We start from the raw sequence: 21,758 nt of genomic DNA on the forward strand, positions 1-21,758 counted from the left end.
ATGATACTGACTTTAGCAAATTAATGTATAGCATTCAGGGGATCTTTAAAAGATTTATATGAAAATGACAATGGTAATTTTTTAAAACTTTCTGAAAGAATTGCTAAATTTGATTCAGTTATGGCAGAACATATTCGCCATATTCAGAAATCTGAATTGAAAAATATCGTGCATTATTTGGGTGATCAAATACAAAATGAAATTATTGAAATAATTTCACAAAATATTACAGATAAAATACTAGAAATGACTAGAGAAGCTAGTAATTTCTAGTATTTTGCTATGATTTTATCACTGAAGATGAAAATAAAAATATGGATACAAGGATTCGTGCTAAATAAATAGCCTTAAATATAACATCTTAAGTTTTTTTGTTCAATTATAATTTGGCATGATATTTTAAATAAAATTAATCTGATAAGTAAAATGGTCCAAAAAAAAAAAAAAAAAAAAAAAGATTCTGATATACATGAAGCTCTTGAATGTCTACAAAATATCATGGAATATTTGAAAGAAAATAGAACAGAGGAAGCAGTCCAAAAAATTCTCGATTCGGCAACAAAATTCTTGTTAAATGAAAGGTTTACAAATATGAAAAAACATATTTGTTTTTTCAAATATGAAAAAACATGTGTAAAAATATTTTAAATGTTTTATAATATTCCTGAATTTAAAAATGGTCAGATGATGATTTATTAAATCATTGCAAATAACGTATTTACATATTAAGTTAAGTGACATTGATTGCAATGAGTACAGAATTGATGGTTTAGCATTATCTGAAGAACTTAAGAGTACTTCAAATTTATATTAAAGACAATATTGCTCCATCTGAAGCTTACAATATATTTTTAAAAACGATTTTACAAATACTTTTCCAAATGTAGCAGTTGCATTAAGAATTTTTATAACTTTACCAGTTTCAGTTGCCTCAGGTGAACAGATTTTTCAAAATTAATCAAAAATTATTTACAATCAAAAATGTCTCAACAATGACTCTCTAATTTGGCAATAATATTAATAGAAAATGATCTTTTGGAGCAATAAACATAAATGAAATAATTAATAAATTTGCATCATGTAAAGTAATACTTGGAGCAATAAACATAAATAAAATAATTAATAAATTTGCATCACATAAAGCAAGGAAACAAATTTGTATAATTTTCCTTTTATTTTATTATTGTACAATTACTGTGATTTAGAATTTAAAGTTTATTTCCAAAACTTCAGAATGATTTTGTTATTTTTGTTTGTTATTTCATTATATTATATGCGGGATATGTTGTAATTCTTTTCTTTTTAAATAAATAAATGAATAATAGTTATTTACGCCTTATTTTATTTTTTAATCCAAATACACTATTTTGATTTAGCTTACTGGTGGCAAATACGGTCGCAGCAGTCCTGCTGTACAGAAATACACATTGTTGTTACTGGTTCTGATATAGTATTATTGCTTATTTATTTTTCTTTCATTTCCAGGTAAACCACTGATGCTATGCAAAAACTAAGGTATATTTTGACATGCCAAAATTCACAAAGATGCACCTTTTTTGAAAATTTGTTATTTGGTATAAAAATGGCATTTTCAACAGGCAAGTTTTTGCTGAGACTTACGGAATATTCCTAAAGACTACATGCAGAAACAGTAACAAGTAAATCAACAGGCATTTCATGTTTTTATCAACTGTGTGTGTGTGTGTGTGTGTGTGTGTGTGTGTGTGTGTGTTACACTATTTAATATATTCAGATATAAAGACATCATTTCAGTGGTGGTGGTGGTGGTGGTGGTGAAATGGATTACATCCAAATGTAGAAATGGAAATTGTTAGTTGGGGGAAGGTTATTTATTGTTATTTGGTTTTTTTTTAGGAGCATTAGCAACTAAGGCCATATTGCTCCGGGATATGCAGTGGTCATTCCCTGAATGACCTTTCCGCATCCTCCGTATTTGGTGGTGACGGGCTCGAACCCCGGTCTAATCAAGAAGCGTGTGCTACGCACTGCTGCTCCTTCCCACCTGGCTACGGAGGCGCCTTGGGGGAAGGGGTATCAGGAATAATATAGATGTGTGTTATCTGACAATGTGCGTCAAAGTAATGCAAGAACACATCTCAAGGGCTCCTGTTTGTTGTAACAGTCAAAATTGGCAAGGTGTTCTGAGTGTAGTAATGTTTCCAATGAGCAGGAAACTGGGGAAAACAAATTCAAATAAATTTAAGGGGTCTGTCAGGGTAGTAAACTAAACAGGAAAGCTTAGTCTTATCTGGGTATATAGTAATATCAGGAGCATCATCAATAAAATTAGTGAATTTAAATTCTTAGTTAGGACAATTAACACTGACATAATAGGGCTAACAGAAACATGGTGCTACCCAGAAATTAGGAATGATGAGTTTTACTATGGTACATACATGTTCTTAGGAAAGATAAAAGGGATGGTAGGGGTCATGTTTCTTATTGAAAGTAGCCTGAGCTTTCCTAGATTCAGAAATTATGCATACTAGTGGCATGAGTTAGTTGGAAGCAAAGATATAATGAGAGTAGTAGTAATCATCAGACCAAAAGATTAAGACAACAGCCTCAACATGCAAATGGAAGTATGAATGTCTCATTTAAATGAAACAAATGTGAATGTCTTATTATGGATGATTTCAATTTGTCCCTAACTGACTGGAGAAAGCAGGAGGGGTAACTCACCATGGGGAACAAAAATTTTTAATCAACTAGACTATTATTTGTATCAGAATGCCAGTAAAAGTACTAGGAGCAAGAATATGTTAAACCTGATCATCAACCCCTCCCCCCACCACCTCAGGAGAGATATATTCACACGATAGATTGCAATTACGGGAAAAATATGTAGGGCAAATGATCAGAAAACTGCAAACAAAAAGAATTGACGAAGATCTTCATCAACACAAAACAAGGAAATCTAGCTCAAAGTGAAATAGTTCCATTTCATATCAGAAATCCACACCGTTCAAACTTCTGCTCCTAGGGTCTTAAATGTCACTCACCAAGAAGAGACTTCATAGAAGCTTCATATATGGAAAAATTGTTAACAGAAATACAAGTATAGTTATTATCCCTGAACATTGGATAACTCTCTTTGTGGGAATGCTGTGGCTCTCCCCTGAGCCACAGAACTCCCATTAGTTTGAACTTTTTGCCTTGCTGCTCTGGTCTGTGTCATGATCTGCTAGCTTGGGGGGGGGGATTCACAGACTAATAGGCTAACAGTAGCCGCATGCAGAGGTGGAAATAATTCTTGAACTGCTTCTATTGGAATTTAACCCCAGGGGCTCACATCTGGTGAGCATGGGCTTGGCAAACCCAGGGTCCTGAGCTGGATATCATCATTCTTCTATTTCTTGGTGATTCCTTTCTACTTCTCTCTCTCTCTCTCTCTCAGGATAATTGAGAAATTTCTTTTTTTTTCTGGTGCAGCATAAGCCTCAGGCTTCCTTACACCACATGGCTAATAATAATAATAATAATGATGATGATGAGGAGCAGCCCATAAAACCAATTGCTGGGGATTTCAGGAACTGCTGGGGGGTTATGAAACAAGTAAATACGTGGGTTGTATTAGAATAACTAAGAGTAAGAACAGGTGCATGTATACTTGCATGTGCAGCAATGCTAGGAGTATAGTAAACAAATTTGACGAATTTGAAGTGCTGGTTAAGAAATTGGATATCAGAGACTTGGTATCACTCAGATATAAGGGGTGCAGAATTGGAATTTGAGGAGTACAATGTGTAGAAAGGATAGACAGGATAGGAAGGGAGAATGGGTTAGCAAAATCTAAGCAAGTGCATCCAGTGGACACAGATGGACAGTGCAACATTGAGTCAGTTTGGTTGACATAAGCACTGGAAAAGCAAAAATGAAGATAGGAGTTTGTTATAGGCCTAATGACTCTGATGGGTACAATGAACAATTATAGAGAGAAATAGAGTGGGCCAATAAATCAGAGAGTCTTATAATGGGGGATTTTAACTTCCCAGATATAGACTGGAACTTGTGGGTTGGTCACTCACACACTAGCAAGGCTGTTGTGGATTTATTGGATGATTGTTTTCTACAGCAACATGTTTGTTTGTTTGTTTGTTATTTGGTTTTTAGGAGCATTAGCAACTAAGGCCATATTGCTCCAGGAAATGCGATGGTCATTCCCTGACCTTTCCGCATCCTCCGTATTTGATGGTGACAGGCTCAAACCCCAATCTAATCAAGAAGCGTGTGCTATGCAATGCTGCTCCTTCCCACCTGGCTACAGCGGCGCCTACAGCAACATGTAGGCGCCTCTGTAGCCAGGTGGGAAGGCGCCTACAGCAACATGTTAGAGAGGCAACCAGAGGGGGTAACACTTGATCTGATTATCAGCAGAAATAAACATTGATGACTCATGCATTAGGAATTTACAGATAAAGGAACCACTAAGTAGCAGTGATCACAGTGTACTGATGTGGGATTTACTTAAAGATGTAACTACCATCAGGGGTAAAGGAAATAGTTTTTGATTTTGTAAAGGTGACTACAGTGGTCTCAGAGATTTTTTAGGTTCTATACAGTGGGACCAACTGATGATATTACCAATAGCAAATTCTAAACAGGTAGCATTCAAGGAAGCAATCTTGGAAGCTGCTAGGCTTTTTGTTCCAACTAAGAAATACTGCTCTAAGTTCAGGCCGAAATGGATGTCAGATAAACTAATAAGACACGTGGCAAAGAATAAAAATGCATAGGATGCACATAAATTGTCAGGTGACACAGAAGCCTATGGTAGATACAAGCTAGTCTGCAATCAAGTCACAAAAGAGGTTAGGCAAGCGAAGGCAGATTATGAAAAATCTTTGGCAAAGGATGCAAAGAAAAACAGAAAAGACTTCTTTACTTATATAAACTCTAAAAGGAAGGGGATTAATCAGATTGGTCCACTTGATATCAATGGTTTGACTGTAGTTGATCATTCTCCGGTTTGACTGTAGTTGATCATCCGGCGGAATTACTTAGCAAGTACAGGTCACTGTTGAAAAAAAGCCGTGAATTAGGGTTGAATTTGAAAGTGTCTGCAATTCTGCCCAGACACGATAGGAGGGAGTATATGATAAGAGCCTTGTCGATCAATTCGGCCCTGGAAGGATTGTGCAAGGCTCAAGGGGTAGAATTTTTTTCAGCCTGGACTGTACTTGTTAACAGGAGAGATTGCTTCTACAGGGATGGGATACACTTCTACAGGGATGGGATACACTTAAATAAAAAGGGTGCAAGAATTTTTGCTGATGCTGTCGAGGCAGTGTTAAGTGGGTCGGAAAACTGCTAGTTGGGGGGGGGGATACAAGGACTAATAGATTAACAGTAGCCACTGGCAGAGGTGGAAGTGATTCTTGCACTGCTTCTATTGAAATGAGCAGAAGCCTGAAAAACAAGATGCAGGATATTTCAGAGACTGCTGGGAGTTATTGCGGTACAAGTAAACACATGGGTTGTGTTAGGGTAGCTAAGAATAGAAACAGGTGCATGTATACCTGCGTGTACACCAATGCTAGGAGTTTGGTAAATAAATTTGATGAATTTGAGGTATTGCTCAAAACATCAAAGGCAGATATTGTTGGGATATCAGAGACGTGGTGTCACACAGATATAAGTAATGCGGAACTGGAATTTGGGGAATACAATGTGTATAGAAAGGATAGACAGGATGGGAGGGGAGGAGGGGTTATACTATTAGTTAATAAACACATAAAGTCCAAGGAAGTGAAGCCAGTCGACATCGATGGACAGGGCAGTGTCGAGTCAGTTTGGTGTGACATAAGCATAGGGAAATCAAAATTGAGAGTAGGAGTGTGCTATAGGCCTAATGACTCTGATGAGTATAATAAGATATTGTACAGGGAAATAGAGTGGGCCAGTAAATCAGAGAGTCTTATAATGGGGGATTTTAATTTCCCAGATATTGACTGGAATTTGTGGGTTGGTCACTCGCACACTAGCAAGGCTTTTGTGGATTTATTGGATGATTGTTTTCTACATCAGCATGTTCGTGAGGCAACAAGAGGGAGCAATACTCTTGATCTGATTATCAGTAGTGATTCTTCATGCATTAAGAATCTGCAGATAAATGAACCACTAGGTGGCAGTGATCACAGTCTGTTGAAGTGGGATTTACTCAAGGAAGTAACTACCATCAGAAGTAAAGGGAAGGGTTTTGTTTTCGTAAAGGCGACTATGATGGTCTGAGACAGTATTTAAATTCTATACAGTGGGACCAACTGATGATGTTACCAACAGCAAACTCAAAATGGGAAGCATTCAAGGAACTAATCTTGGAGGCTACCAGGCTTTACATACCAACTAAGAAATATTGTTCAAGGTTTGGCCTAAATGGTTGTCAGATGAACTAATGAGACATGTGGCAGAGAAGAAAAATGCATGGGATACATACAAATTAATGGGTGACATGGAAGCCTATGATAGATATAAGTTGGTCTGTAACCAAGTCACAAAGGAGATTAGGCAGGCAAAGGCAGACTACGAAAAATCCTTGGCAAAGGATGCAAAGAAAAACAGAAAAGAGTTCTTTACATATTTAAACTCAAGAAGGAAAGGGATGAATCAGATTGGTCCATTGGATATTGATGGTTCAACAGTTGAGGATCCTGCTCCGGTGGCTAACAATCTAAACGAGTATTTTGCATCTACATTCACGCATGAGGAGTTATTCAGGAAGGAGAATGATGTTGGTAAAGTAAACATTGGCAGTGAGCTGGATGATTTTGTAATAACTGAGAGGAAAGTGGAGGAGAGATTGTTGAGGATAAACATAAAAAAGGCACCTGGGGTGGATGGGATCTATCCAGTTATATTAAAGGAGGCAGCAAAGGAAGTAAGCAAACCCCTAGCCATAATTATGAGAGCTTCTTTGGACTCAGGGGAGGTACCCATAGACTGGAGATGTGCAAATGTAACCCCAATTCACAAAGGAGGATCAAAGGCTGACACAAGTAATTATAGACCTGTAAGTTTAACTTCTGTTCCAGGTAAATTAATGGAGGCACTGGTTAAAGAAGCACTGCAGGATCATCTAGACAAGAATTCAGTTATAGCTCAGACGCAGCATGGGTTTGTTAAGGGCAGGTCTTGCCTGACCAATTTGATTGGATACTATGATGTAGTCACAAAAGAACTGGATGCAGGGAATAACTTTGATATTATATATTTGGATCTTAGAAAGGCTTTTGATACTGTTGCACATGGAAGACTGCTGCACAAATTGGAGCAGTGTGGCATTGGAGGCAAATTGCTGCTATGGATAAGGGGATGGTTGAGTGGCAGAAGACAGAGAGTGGTAATCAATGGACACTGCTCAACGTGGACTAATGTTATTAGTGGAGTTCCTCAGGGTTCAGTGTTGGATCCGTTGTTGTTTTCGGTGTTTATGAATGATATTGATGATGGGATATCAAGTTTAATGTCCAAGTTTGCAGATGATACAAAGGTTGGCAGGGTTGTTAAGGACACTACTGACGCTATTCTGCTGCAACAGGATCTGGAAAGGTTGAACAGATGGGCTGAGAGGTGGCAAATGAAGTTTAACATTGACAAATGTAAAGTACTACATATGGGAAACAGTAACCCCAGAGCAACGTATCAACTCTGCGGTACTACACTGACAGTGGTGGAGAATGAAAAGGACCTGGGGGTAATTGTGCAGGCAGATATGAAGTTCTCTGAGCAGTGCAGAGAGCTGCAAGAGTAGCTCATGGTGTCTTGTCAATGATATACAGGAATTTTTCTAGCAGGGATAATGAGGTGATTATTCCCTTGTATAAGGCAATGGTTAGGCCACATCTTGAGTACTGTATACAGGTCTGGAGGCCTCATTTCAAGAAGGATGTAGAGCTGCTGGAACAGGTACAGAGAAGGGCAACAAGATTAGTGAATGGAACAAAGGGTTGCTCTTACGAAGAAAGGCTTAAGTTTTGCAAATTACAGAGTCTGGAGACTAGGCACCGGCGAGGTGATCTGATAGAGGTGTATAAGGCTTTGAATGGTTTGAGCATGCTCAATGCCAATGGGATTCTTCATCTTGCTCAGAATAATCACCTCAGAGGGCATAAATTCAAATTGAGGAAAAACGGATGTCGGATAGATGTGCGGAAATTTGCCTTTGGCCAGCGGGTGGTTGGTTGGTTGGTGGAACCGACTTCCATCACTTGTTGTTGAAGTTGATAGCCTAAAGAAATTTAAAGCTCAACTGGACAGGTATTTCGAACGAACGCAGGGGTGAAATGGGAGTGGTGTGTGTGTTTTTTTTTTTTTTTTTTTTTTTGGCTGATGCTGAATAAGCTTGCTTTCTTGCATCATATGCCTCTACTAATGCTAATTCTCAGATAGCTGCTAAACTAAATGAGTATTGTCTATCTACATTCACACATGAGGATTTATTCAAGGAGAGGGCAAGATGTTTATCAAACTCTAACAGGGAGTTAAATGATTTTGTAATAACTGAAAGCAAAGTGGAGGAGAAATTGCTGAAGATAAACACAAGAAAGGCACTTGGGGTGAATGGGAACTATCCAGTTATATTAAAGGAGGCAGCAAAGGAAGTAAGCAAACCGTGAACTATAATTATGAGAGCATCCTTGGACTTGGGGGAAGTCCCCACGGACAGGAGATGTGCAAATGTATCTCCAATTCAAAAAGGAGGATCAAAGAGTGACACAAGTAATTACAGACCTATTAGTTTGACTTTTGTTCCAGGGAAAACAATGGAGTCACTGGTTAAAAAAGCATTGCAGTATCATCTAGACAAAACCGCAGCAATAATTCAGACACAGCATGAATTTGTCAAACGGAAGTCTTGTCTGACCAATCTGATTGGATACTATGATATGGTCACAAAGGAATTGGATGCAAAAAATAATTTTGATATCATATACTTGGATTTCAGGAAAGCTTTTGATACTGTTGCATATGGAAGACTACTGTACAAATTGGAGCAGTATGGCATTAAGGGCAAGTTGCTACAATGGATAAAAGGATGGTTGAGTGAGAGAAGACAGAGAGTGATGGTCAATGGGTACTGCTTTACATGGACTAATGTTATTAGTGGTGTCCTTCAGTACTCGGCCCATTGTGTTTTGTATTTTTATCAATGATATTGATGACGGTATATCAAGCTTAATGTCAAAGTTTGCAGATGATACAAAAGTAAGCAGGGTTGTTAATAACAATAATGACAGTATGCTGCTGCAACAGGATCTGGAAAATTTGGGTAGATGGGCTGAGAAGTGGCAACTGAAGTTTAACATTGACAAATGCAAAGTACTGCATATGGGTAGCAGTAACCCCAGAGAAATGTACCAACTATAAGGTGTTACCACTCAGGGTAGTGGAGAATGAAAGAGATGTTGCAATTGTGCAGTCAGATATGAAATTTTCTGAGCAGTGCAGACAGGCTGCCAGAATAGGTCATGGGGGTCTTGTCAATGATTTACAGGAATTTTGCAAGCAGGGATAAGGAGGTGATTATCCCCTCGTATAAGGCAACGGTCAGGCCACACCTTGAGTACTTGAGTACTGCGTACAGGTGTGGAAGTCTCATTTCAGGAAGGATGTAGAGTTGATAGAATGAGTACAAAGAAGGGCAACAAGACTAGTGAAGGGAACAAAGGCTCTTATGAAGAAAGGCTTTAGTTCTGAAAATTGCAGCATCTGGAGACTAGACACCTGCGAGGTGATCTGATTGAGGTGTATAAGGCCTTGAATGGATTGGAATGGATTGAGCTGGCTTAATGCTGAGGGGATTCTTCCTCTTGCTCAGATTACAAACCTGAGGAGGGGCATAGATTCAAATTGAGGAAAGACAGCTGTAGAATAGCTGTGCAGAACTTTGTCTTTAGTCAGCGGGTAGTTGATTGCTGGAATAAACTTCCATCTGTGTTGTGCAAGTTGTTAACTTAAATAAATTCAAGTCAGGACTAGACAAACATTTGGAATGAATGGATCAGTGAAATGGGAAGAGTTTTTTTTTTTTTTTTTTTGGCTGATGCTGTATCTTGCTTGCATCATGTGCCTCTACTAATGCTAATGCTAATGATTTTGATTCAATTTCAAATAAAATTTAAATTTCAATACAAAAATATAACGCTAAACTTATATTCCAATCAGTTTTAACACTTCATATATACAGGGTGTTTCAGTTAAACGTTTCAGAACTTCTAAGAGGGGTAGTGTACATCCTGACAACTCGAAATCATATAGCAATGTGGGGTCGGAAATGCTTTCCTGAAGCGGTGTTGTACACAGAAGCACCATAAAAAGAAAAGAGACCGTAAGTGAGAAATCGTTTTAATAATACATGAAAAGAAGCAAAAGGTACATGGATTAAAGTAAGTGTTCGAAGTTTCTTCAACCTCGTATTGCTTTCGCACAGTGGTACCTTGGAAAATGTGCTACAAATTCCCTTTTTCCTGCTGAAGTGTTGTTTTCCGATGAGGCATCCTTCACAAGGGAAGGAATTTTCAACACGCATAATGACCATATCTGGGCGGTCGAGAACCCGCATGCAATACGACGTTGTGCAGCACAGATTCGATTTTCGGTCAATGTATGGGCCGGTATTATGGGAGATCACCTCATCGGACCTTACCTGTTACCGTGTCGTCTAACCGGACCTATCTACTGGATCTTTCTGCAGCAAGTATTGCCACAACTTTTGAGAGATGAACAGATTTCTGCATCGACGCAACAGACAATGTGGTTCCAACACGATGGAGCCCCTCCCCATTATAGCGGAGATGTTCGTAACTACCTGGATGTCACATTTGGTCAACAGTGGATCGGACGTGGTGGTCCTGTGCGTTGGCCTGCTCGGTCACCCGACCTATCATGTCTTGATTTTTATTTCTGGGGTCATATGAAATCGCTAGTTTATGACACCCCTGTTGACAATGCTGAGGAGCTGGTTGCAAGAATCGCAGTAGCTGCCGAAGAAATTCGAAATTCGCCTGGAGTATTCCAGAATGTTCGGATGTCCATGCGTTGGAGATGTGAGGCGTGCATTGTAGCCCGTGGAAGAAACTTCGAACACTTACTTTAATCCATGTACCTTTTGCTTCTTTTCATGTATTATTAAAACGATTTCTCACTTACGGTCTCTTTTCTTTATGGTGCTTCTGTGTACAACACCGCTTCAGGAAAGCATTTCCGACCCCACATTGCTATATGATTTCGAGTTGTCAGGATGTACCCTACCCCTCTTAGAAGTTCTGAAACGTTTAACTGAAACACCCTGTATACATATATATGTATATTTCAGTATCATGTATTATCTCTGAGTTACGTTATATGAGTTTCGTATCTCTTGTCAAGTTATATGTATTCATTTCTAATGTTACGTGTGTAAAATCTAGTTCATTATACGTATTTAGTTAAAAAGCACAATTGAACTGACAATGAAATTTAATAAGATTAATAAATTTTACTGATTAATTGATAATACTATTCTATCCTAAGTTAACAGATTTCTAATATAGTGCTACGTGTTTTGCTATCTAGTTTTACGTTAAATCTTATGCTATCTAGTTCGGGATATGTTGCATCGTGTAACAATGGCGGAAAGTTACGAACGGTAAATCTAAGGACACAAAGTATTAATTAACTTTCAAAATTGTCATCTAAATTCAAAATAAACCAAGGAACTTGACTTTCAATGACTTTCTTTGTTTGACTAGGTCTATAAGCTACTTATAATTTAATATAACAATTAAGTCAAGAAAACAGCTAAATATAATTAAAAACTTCACTGGAGTTGCAAAATCTTGTCCAAAACATGGATTGGATACCCTCACCAATACTAAGTAATAACCTACAAAATCTCTATCTAATTTCAAATTAAACTAAATATCATTACTAGGAATATAAAGCTACTTCTAGAAAATAAATTAATATGCCAATTTAAGTCAATAAAACAGCAAAAATGTAAGGAAAACTTCTCTATTAGTTGGAGCTATAAAAACTTTGCCCATATGGAGCTAATCTCATTCTCCCAATTTCTTACAGAGAAAAATAACAGTTGGCAGCTCCATAGTCTTGTAGAGAATAATCTTGTGGATTTGAAGGTTGTGTTAAGAGATCAGTAGATTACTTTTTGCTTAAATTCTTTAATTTGGCCATGGTTACATCCCTTATTATAACAAAAAATATGCTACATCTGATGTGTGCCAACATTCTTGTTTATTATTTCTGAAAAAAAAGTATAATTTTTTGATTTCTGCTTGGAGTATACCAATGTACAGCCTTTTATTAATGGGTTGCATTAATTATTCAATGAAAATTTTGATTTTTAATGAAAATTTGAAAATTAAAAATTTTTTTTTTACAGATGTGATTTTCAATGAAAAGAAATGATTAAATCTGTTCAAAATTAAAAAAAAAAAAAAAAAAAAACCCACTGTTTTATATTGCATAACTTCAACGTTATTATCCAGAGTCAACCACCAAAACTACGAGAAAAGATAGTAACGTGCAGGCCTCTATTCCAATGTGTGCCATTTATATTCCTGAGAATATAAATGGCACATACTGAAACAGTCTTACAAACCTATGTGTTTTAATAACTTTGTCTTTGTTGGCATAATGGTTTACCAGCAGATCAACGTATACCAACGAGTCCTGCCTCATACAGAATTACTGCTAATTCTGTATCTCTACTGGTCTGAAGCCTCTTTACCCAGGATATTCTTATCTTTAGGTACAATTTATTTGTGTTCAACTGTCTAAATTATTTCCATGATACAATTTACTGAAATGTAATTGATCTGATAGATTCCTTAGATATAAATGATAGATAAACAACTCAAAACTTACAAAAACCCAGCAACATATGTATCTGATAAACTGGGAGCTCCTCCACCATATGCAGTACTTGTCTCGCCCAACCATATTCTCAGCCCAAGCTTTGTTTTGTTTACTACTGACAATATATTTGTAATATCTGTTTTCAGGGAGTCAAAGACTTTAAAATCCAAAAAATCCTCTAAAACAGCATCTCGTCCATTTAAGTAATATCTATTAAAAGAAAATGGAAATTTTACAGATTTTTAAATATTTCACTGTCTATCACAAATCTCAAAAAATAACAACTCTATTGTTTTGCATATCATAAACAAATACACAGTCTTCAATTAACGTGATAAAAGTGTTTCTGAAAAACCATCACTTACGTTAAAATCAAATAAACTGAATCATTCTGTGTTTTTAATGTCAGCTTGTGTGTGGGGGGGGGGGTAAATTACTGCTTCAGCTGTTACAGAAATATAAATTTTTTTATTTTTTAAAAATTTATGGTTTCAGAGGGTGAATAGGAGGGCTTCCTACAAAATTTTTGATTGGTGAAACAAAGTATGCTAACATACAGAATGGTTAGGAAAATACATAGAACGTATAGGACCTACACTCTGAGCAGCACTGAGCAGCTATAGCCGAGAATGGAGCAGTAAAATAAAATACCCTTTTAGAGAATAGTAGATTAAGTAAAAAATTTTTAAATAATAATGACTTTCTTTATATAAAAATTAATGTAATGATATGAGGTAAAGTGAATTACAACTAATAGCATAGAAAAAATAGAAAGAATATATATATAAATAAATAAATACAATCATGAACTGAGGTACATATTATCTTATCAAGAAGCCACAACATGACCATGGTTTATGGAAACACAAAGTATTTTTATTAGCCAGACAGTTTGGTGCAAGTTCAGCAATTTTTTTTTATACTAATTTAATTTATACATATATTTTTTAATTTGGTAATTTTTTCCATTTTAAATTTTGTATATCTAAAGTGGATGGGATCTATCCAGTTATATTAAAGGAGGCAGCAAAGGAAGTAAGCAAACCCTTAGCCATAATTATGAGAGCTTCCTTGGACTCAGGGGAGGTACCCATAGACTGGAAATGTGCAAATGTGACCCCAATTCACAAAGGAGGATCAAAGGCTGACACAAGTAATTATAGACCTGTGAGCTTAACTTCTGTTCCAGGAAAATTAATGGAGGCACTGGTTAAAGAAGCACTGCAGGATCATTTAGACAAGACTTCAGTTATAGCTCAGACACAGCATGGTTTTCTTAAGGGGAAGTCTTGCCTGACCAACTTGATTGGATACTATGATGCAGTCACAAAAGAACTGGATGCAGGGAATAACTTTGATATTATATACTTGGATCTTAGAAAGGCTTTTGATATTGTTGCACATGGAAGACTGCTACACAAATTGGAGCAGTGTGACATTGGAGGCAAATTGCTGCTATGGATAAAGGGGTGGTTGAGGGGGAGAAGACAGAGAGTGGTAATCAATGGACACTGCTCATCGTGGACTGATGTTATTAGTGGAGTCCCTCAGGGCTCAGTGTTGGGTCCATTATTGTTTTCTGTATTTATAAATGATATTGATGATGGTATATCCGGCTTAATGTCCAAGTTTGCAGACAATACAAAGGTTGGCAGGGTTGTCAAGGACACTACGGACACTATGCTGCTGCAACAGGATCTGGAAAGGTTGAGCAGATGGGCTGAGAGGTGGCAAATGAAGTTTAACATTGACAAATGTAAAGTACTACACATGGGAAACAGCAACCCCAGAGCAACGTATCAACTCTGTGGTACTACACTGACAGTGGTAGAGAATGAAAGGGACTTAGGGGTGGTTGTGCAGGCAGATATGAAGTTCTCTGAGCAGTGCAGACGGGCTGCAAGAGTAGCTCATGGAGTATTGTCAATGATATACAGGAATTTTTCCAGCAGGGATAAGGAGGTGATTATTCCATTGTATAAGGCGATGGTCAGGCCACACCTAGAGTACTGTATACAGGTCTGGAGGCCTCATTTCAAGAAGGATGTAGAGCTGCTGGAACGAGTACAGAGAAGGGCAACAAGATTAGTGAATGGAACAAAGGGGTGCTCTTACGAAGAAAGGCTTAAGTTTTGCAAATTACAGTGTCTGGAGACTAGGCACCAGCGAGGTGATCTGATAGAGGTGTATAAAGCCTTGAATGGTTTAAGCATGCTCAATGCTGATGGGATTCTTCCTCTAGCTCAGAAAAATCACCTGAGAGGGCATAAATTCAAATTGAGGAAAGACAGATGTAGGATAGACGTGCGGAAATTTGCCTTTAGCCAGCGGGTGGTTGGTTGGTGGAACAGACTTCCATCCCTTGTGGGTTTTTTTTTTTTTTTTTTGGCTGATGCTGCATAAGCTTGCTTTCTTGCATCAAATGCCTCTACTAATGCTAATGCTAATGCTAATGCTAAACAGAATGGCAGAGATTTTAATAATTTGTAAACAGTGTACTGCAGTGAAACCACATTGAAATACTAAAGTAATTATGGTGCCCATACAGTCCACATGCAGGCAGAAAAAGACTGAGGAAGTTGTGTTGACTAAGCAGGATGAATAATAATTAGTGCTACCTGTTTTTTATGCTAATGCAAGTGATTAAATTTATCATTTTAAATTATAAACAACCTCTGGGTAGTTTGGAAATTCTGCCATTTTGATATATAAAAATAAATGTAGATATACAAAAATGTTATATACCGTACATTACAAAAATAAAATAATAAAAAAAATTATAAAACATATAATAAAAAAAAAGTGAAAGGTAAGAGTATTGCTATTCGAGGAGAGTGTTTTCAATTCGCATTTGCCGAATAGAATAATACAGATGGCTTAGTGCCAAAATTGTTATATACACTTATACAGGTGGTACAATGGCAAATTCCAATGTGTGAATCATGGCAGTTACATTTTTTTGCATGATATTGTAGCTGAAAGAAGCATTTATTTTGCCAAGGCTCCTTTTCATACGTAATCTGATGAAACATTGTTTCTAACCGATTTTTGATGTAGTTTTTTAAAGTTTTTTATATAATTATATATATATATATATATATAAAACAAACGTATACACAAATAAAAATAAATAATTTTTATTTATATATATTATATAAGTTTATTTATTTATTTAAAAATTAAAAATAACATGGAAACAAATGTCTATATTATCAATAAACATAAATTATATCTACCTGGTCTTTTAACCTTTGGAGAGCTTTTTGTAACAAGCAGGGTTTCCTAATCTCTTGATAAATGTTTAATTGCATTCCACATTGAGATCATTCTTTTATACAAGTTCAATAGCTTTATTAACAGGGGGAGAACAGAAATACAAATACACCACTAAATATATAAGTAATCTTATGAGATCCTTCCACACTGCCCACATCAACTTCTCCAACTCTCTGTTCAAATTTGGCGTTACATCACTACTATAATATATTAACACATATAGTTTAACTTCTAAATTAACACCTTGCCTGTTTTTCTTTGGTGCAGAGACAGCTATAACATTTGCATTAAGTTTCCTACTCATGATGACATGGATGAGAAACTTTTAAACAATTAAAAATGTTAAAAATGTTGAAAATAATGTGTTATGTATTACAGAATAATTGTTGTTGCATATTCAAGTGCAAATTAATTCCACCAATAATTTGTTCACCTTCCAAATTGCACAGAGGTGCATTAGTACAATAATTTTCACTTCTAAGCAATTTAAGAACAAATTAAACAGAATATAAAAAAAAATAATAAAAAAAATTATAACATTTCAGAAAAATAAAAAGCTGTATACTATCTTTGGTAGAATGTATTAAACAAAAAACATGATTACAAAGGAACTGGTTTCAAATGATGAAACCAAAGAAATACTAATAACACAGAACTGCTGGAGCTCATTCACAGACTATACCAGTTATTATAAAGAATTATGAATTTAAAGAATATTAACATTAGCAGATTCTTACTATATGGTTAATAAAAAACATTAGAAAAGTAGTCTAAGGGCCATTTTGAGGTAAAAGCATAATATCAGTGAATTCAATCTCTTAAAGTGTGTTAAGCATGATTATCTTGGCAAGCTATATTATTATGTATTTTGTACAGAATAGGAAATAAAGGTTTGATAAGCTATACTAGGTGATTCAACCATTAGAGAGAGTGAGTAAACACATTCTGTAACAAGGATGGGCAGAATAGAATTAGAATAAGTCTTCTAGTAGCCAAAGTAAATATCATTTATTATTTACATTTCCACTAAATTATAATTATCATTGTGCAGTCAGATATGAAGTTCTCTGAGTTAATCAGACAGGCAGCCAAGACAGCTCATGGGATTTTGGTATTGGCAGAGGCATATGATGCAAGAAAGCAATCTTATATAGCATCAGCCAAAAAAAAAAAAAAAAAACCCCCTTCACATTTCACCCATTTGTTAACTCCAATTGTTAGTCTAGTTCTGTTTTGAATTTATTTAAGCTGTCAACTTCTGCAACAACAGATGGAAGTTTGTTCCAGCAATCTGCCAAGCACTGGCTAAAGGCAAATTTCTGAACATATATTCTACTACTGTCGTTCCACAGTTTGAATTTATGTCCCCTCAAGCGACTAATCTGGGTAAGAGGAAAAATCCCATCAGCATTGAGCTTGCTCAATCCATTCAAGACCTTATACCTCTCAATCAGATCACCTTGCAGGTGCCTAGTCTCCAGACACTGTAAGCTGCAGAATTTAAGAAGTCCTTCTTTGTAAGAGCAACTCTTTGTTTCATTCACCATTCTCATTACTCTTCTCTACACTGGTTCGAGCAGATCACCTTGCAGGTGCCTAGTCTCCAGACACTGTAATCTGCAGAATTTAAGAAGTCCTTCTTTGTAAGAGCAACTCTTTGTTTCATTCACCATTCTCGTTGCTCTTCACTGCACTTGTTCGAGCAGCTCTACATCCTTGCTAAAATGAGGCCTCCAGACCTACGTACAGTACTCAAGGTGTGACCTGACCATTGCCTTATACAAGGGGATAATCACTTCCTTATTCCCGCTAAAAAAATTCCTGTATATCATAGACAAGACACCATTACCTACTCTTGCAGACTGTCTGCACTGCTCAGAAAACTTCATAGCTGACTGCACAATTACCCCAGGTCTTTTTTATTCTCTACCATCCTGAGTGTAGTACCATACAGTTAATACATTAATCTGGGGTTACTGCTGCCCATATGCAGTACTTTGCATTTGTCAATGTTAAACTTCAGTTCCCAACTCTCAGCACATCTAATCAACATTTCTAGATCCTGTTGCAGTAGTGTACTGTCCTTAGTGTCATTAACAACCCTGCCAACCTTCATATCATCTGCAAACTTCATCAATATCATTGATAAATACAAAAAACAACAATGGGCCCAACACTGAAACCTGGGAGGCACCACTAATAATAGTAGTCCACGAAGAGCAGTGTCCATTTATTACCACTCTCTGTCTTCTCACACTCAAGCATCCCTTTATCCATAGCAGCAACTTGCCTTTAATGTCATACTGCTCCAATTTGTACAACAGTTTTCCACATGCAACAGATTCAAAGCTTTCCTGAAATCCAAGTACAGGTGACCCCTGCTTAATGCTGATAATTCGTTCTGTAAAAACAGAGCACTATGTGCATCCGTGCTAAGCGAGCGCCGCATTCTCATTAGATAACATATGTATTTGTGAGTTGCGGTTGGTGCCATAGAATATTTCCTAATCAATAATAAACGGTAGTGAAAATATGCACAAATGTCGGTCAAAATATTTAATATTCAAATATTTGTACATATAAAATATTCTGCATTACATACGTATAAATTATGTGGTAACTATTTACGTATCAAAATTAAACTTAAAATTCCAATTAAAATCATGAATTTAATTGATTTAAATTGATTTAATTTAATTGTAGAATTTAATCACGAAAAACGTGTCGATTTTCGGTTGAACTTTGGCCCTCTTCCAAATAAACTAAAACGGGTATTAATTTTAAATCCCCCACAGTTTAATTACCATCCAACAATAAAGTCAACCGATCCTTCGCCACTTTGAAACCTGGCATGTTTATTTATTCTTTCAATATGAAACTTCTTTTAGGCATTCGTTTCCACAAAAGTCCTGATTCATCTATGTTAAAAACTTGAGAAGTACAGTATAACACATAATATCCTTCTTCAATAATTTTAACAAGTTCTTTTTTGAAAGTTTCGGCTCCTTCTGCACTTGCGGCTTCTCCCTGGATTTTAAATCTATTCAACCAGCCCTTACTAGTTTTAAACGGTTCCATATTTTTTTTTTTTTTTTTAGGTGAGTTTTCTTCAGATCATCATATTGCCTAATCTCTTTCTCTTTTCTTTTTTTTTTTTTAATAATATTTAACTTAACTGAATTCTGCATTGGATATTATTTTCAATAAAATTAGTTTAAGTCTTTCCATTTCAATCCTAATAGCCGGCCTAGCCCTAGTTGCTTGCAGTGGAACAGCTATTTTTCCCGCTACTAAAATTAATTCCTTATTTTTTTTTTATAATTGTTCTTACGGTTAAACTTGAAGTCCTAAATTATGGCACACATCCGCTTGTCTTTGACTGGAATTGATTCACTTTAAAACGTCTAATTTCATTTTCCAAAGTCTTTGTATTGCGCTCAGATGTTGTTGCTTTTTCATTCTTATCAGCCATTATTAACTCTTCGGAAATGTAACTACGTTGGTTGCTACGACGAGTAAACTGTCCGTTTAGCACGATGTCTAATACGGTACTGAGTGATGACTAGGCTTCGGATAAATGCATATAACGCAAATATCACAAGCAATATACTTGATCATTTTTTAAAATGTTGATCTTGGAACTACGTAACAAGTCACTCTACTGCAATTAAATTAACGTGCGAAAAAATTTCACTGAGCGTGGGAAATGTTTTAATGCTGTTTTGCTATTCATTTTCAAGCTATCGACTCCATCAAATGAAACGATTTCGTAAAATATGCCAAAAATGCAATCTGTAAAAGAGCGTTATAGTGATCTGTGACAGTGTTATAGTCAGATACGGGTTATAATATAAGAAGAGCGTTATAGCGAATCAGTGTAAAGCGAACCACGTTATAACAGGGGCCTGCTGTATATGATATCAAAATTATTTTTTGTATCCTGTTCTTTTGTGACCTAACTATGATCCAATCAAATTGGTCAGACAAGATTTCCCCTTAAAAAACCCCATGCTGTGTCTGAACTATAATTGCAGTCTTGTCTAGATGATCCTGTAGTGCTTCTTTAACTAGTGCCTCCATTAATTTCTCTGGAACAGAAGTTAAAATGAACAGGTCTATAATTATTTGCATCACCCTTTGAACCCCCTTTGTGAATTGGGGATACATTTGCACATCTCAGGTCCATGGGGACCTCACCTGAGTTCAGGGAAGCTCTCATAATTATGGCTAAGGATTTGCTTACAAATGATTTTTTGTTTTTTTTGTTAATGATATATAATAAGGAGATGATTATCCCATTATATAAGGCAATGGCAGGCCACATCTTAAGTGCTGCATACAGGTCTGGAGGCCTCATTTTAGGAAGAATGTGAAGCTGCTGGAACAAGTACAGAGAAGAGCAATGAGACTGGTGAGCAGAACAAAGGGGTATTCTTACCAAGAAAGGAAAATATAGCTAGTCTAAAGATATTGCAAATTGCAGCATCTGGAGGCTAGGCATCTCTGGTGATCTGATTGACGTGTTTAAGGCTTTGAATGCTTTGAGAAAACTCACTGCTGATGGAATTCTTCCTCTTACTCAGATCACACGAGGGAGCATAATTTCAAACTGAGGGAAGATGGTTGCAGAACAGATGTGCAGAGTTTGCTTTTAGCCAACAAGTGGTGTGGTTGATTGTTGGAACAAACTTTCATCTGTTGTTGTGGAAGTTGATAATTTAAATAAATTCAAGGAGGAACTAGACAACTATTGGAGGAAACAAATAGGGGAAATGGGAATTTTTTTCTTTTTTTTCTTTTCTTTTTTTGGCTGGTGCTGTATAAGCTTGCTTTCTTGCATCGTTTGCCTCTGCTAATGCTAATATAACTTGATGTATTGCCAGATGAAAATTGAATTACTGAAGAAATCAACAGATACCCTAGATAAAACAAAACTGAGGGAAATAAGACAAATAACGGAAAAAAGGGAAAACAAAACAAATAAGGGAAATAAGAGCAAAATAAAACAAAGCTGTCATTAGGAATGCAAATTCGCCAATGGCTTCCTAAAATCAAGTGCTGACTGCTCTAGATCAAAAGAACATAGTTATATGCAAGAATATTTCCTAATGCTATTGAGTCAGTGTTAGGTGGGTTGGAAAACTGCTAGCTTGGGGAGGATTCACAGACTAAATGATTAACAGTAGCCACAGGCAGAGGCGAAAGTGATTCTTGCACTGCTTATATTATAATAAGCAGCAGCGAAAGAGAGCAAGTTTCTGGAGATTTCAAGAGCTGCTGGGAGTCATCATGGAACAAATAAGGGAACCCCCCCCCCCAATACAAGACATTTTTAATAAGTAAATACATGTGCTGTATTAGGGTAACTAAGAACAGGTGCATGTATACTTGCATGAACACCAATGCTAGAAGTACAGTAAATAAATTTGATGAATTTGAAGTGCTCATCAAGGCATCAAAGGCAGATATTTTTGGGATATCAGAGCCATGGTGTCACACAGATATAAGTAATGCAGAATTGGAATTTGGGGAGTACAATGTATACAGAAAAAATAGACAGGGATAAATAGGAGGAGGGATTATGCTGTTAGTTAAGAAACACAAAA

General features: G+C 36.4%; 1 protein-coding gene across 1 annotated transcript in view; it reads right to left on the minus strand.

Moving 5' to 3' along the window:
- LOC150085656 (heparanase-like) overlaps positions 1 to 21,758 on the minus strand; it is a 263,331-nt gene that overhangs the window by 82,270 nt on the left and 159,303 nt on the right. Inside the window, exon 7 of the mRNA XM_090374637.1 lies at positions 12,886 to 13,086. Within this exon, the coding sequence (XP_090230763.1) occupies positions 12,886 to 13,086 (201 nt within the window). The remainder of the gene's footprint in view (positions 1 to 12,885; positions 13,087 to 21,758) is intronic.

This window comes from Mastigoproctus giganteus, chromosome 5 (genome assembly GCF_048544385.1).
Source record: "Mastigoproctus giganteus isolate SK-2022 chromosome 5, ASM4854438v1, whole genome shotgun sequence".
NCBI classification, from domain to species: domain Eukaryota; kingdom Metazoa; phylum Arthropoda; class Arachnida; order Uropygi; family Thelyphonidae; genus Mastigoproctus; species Mastigoproctus giganteus.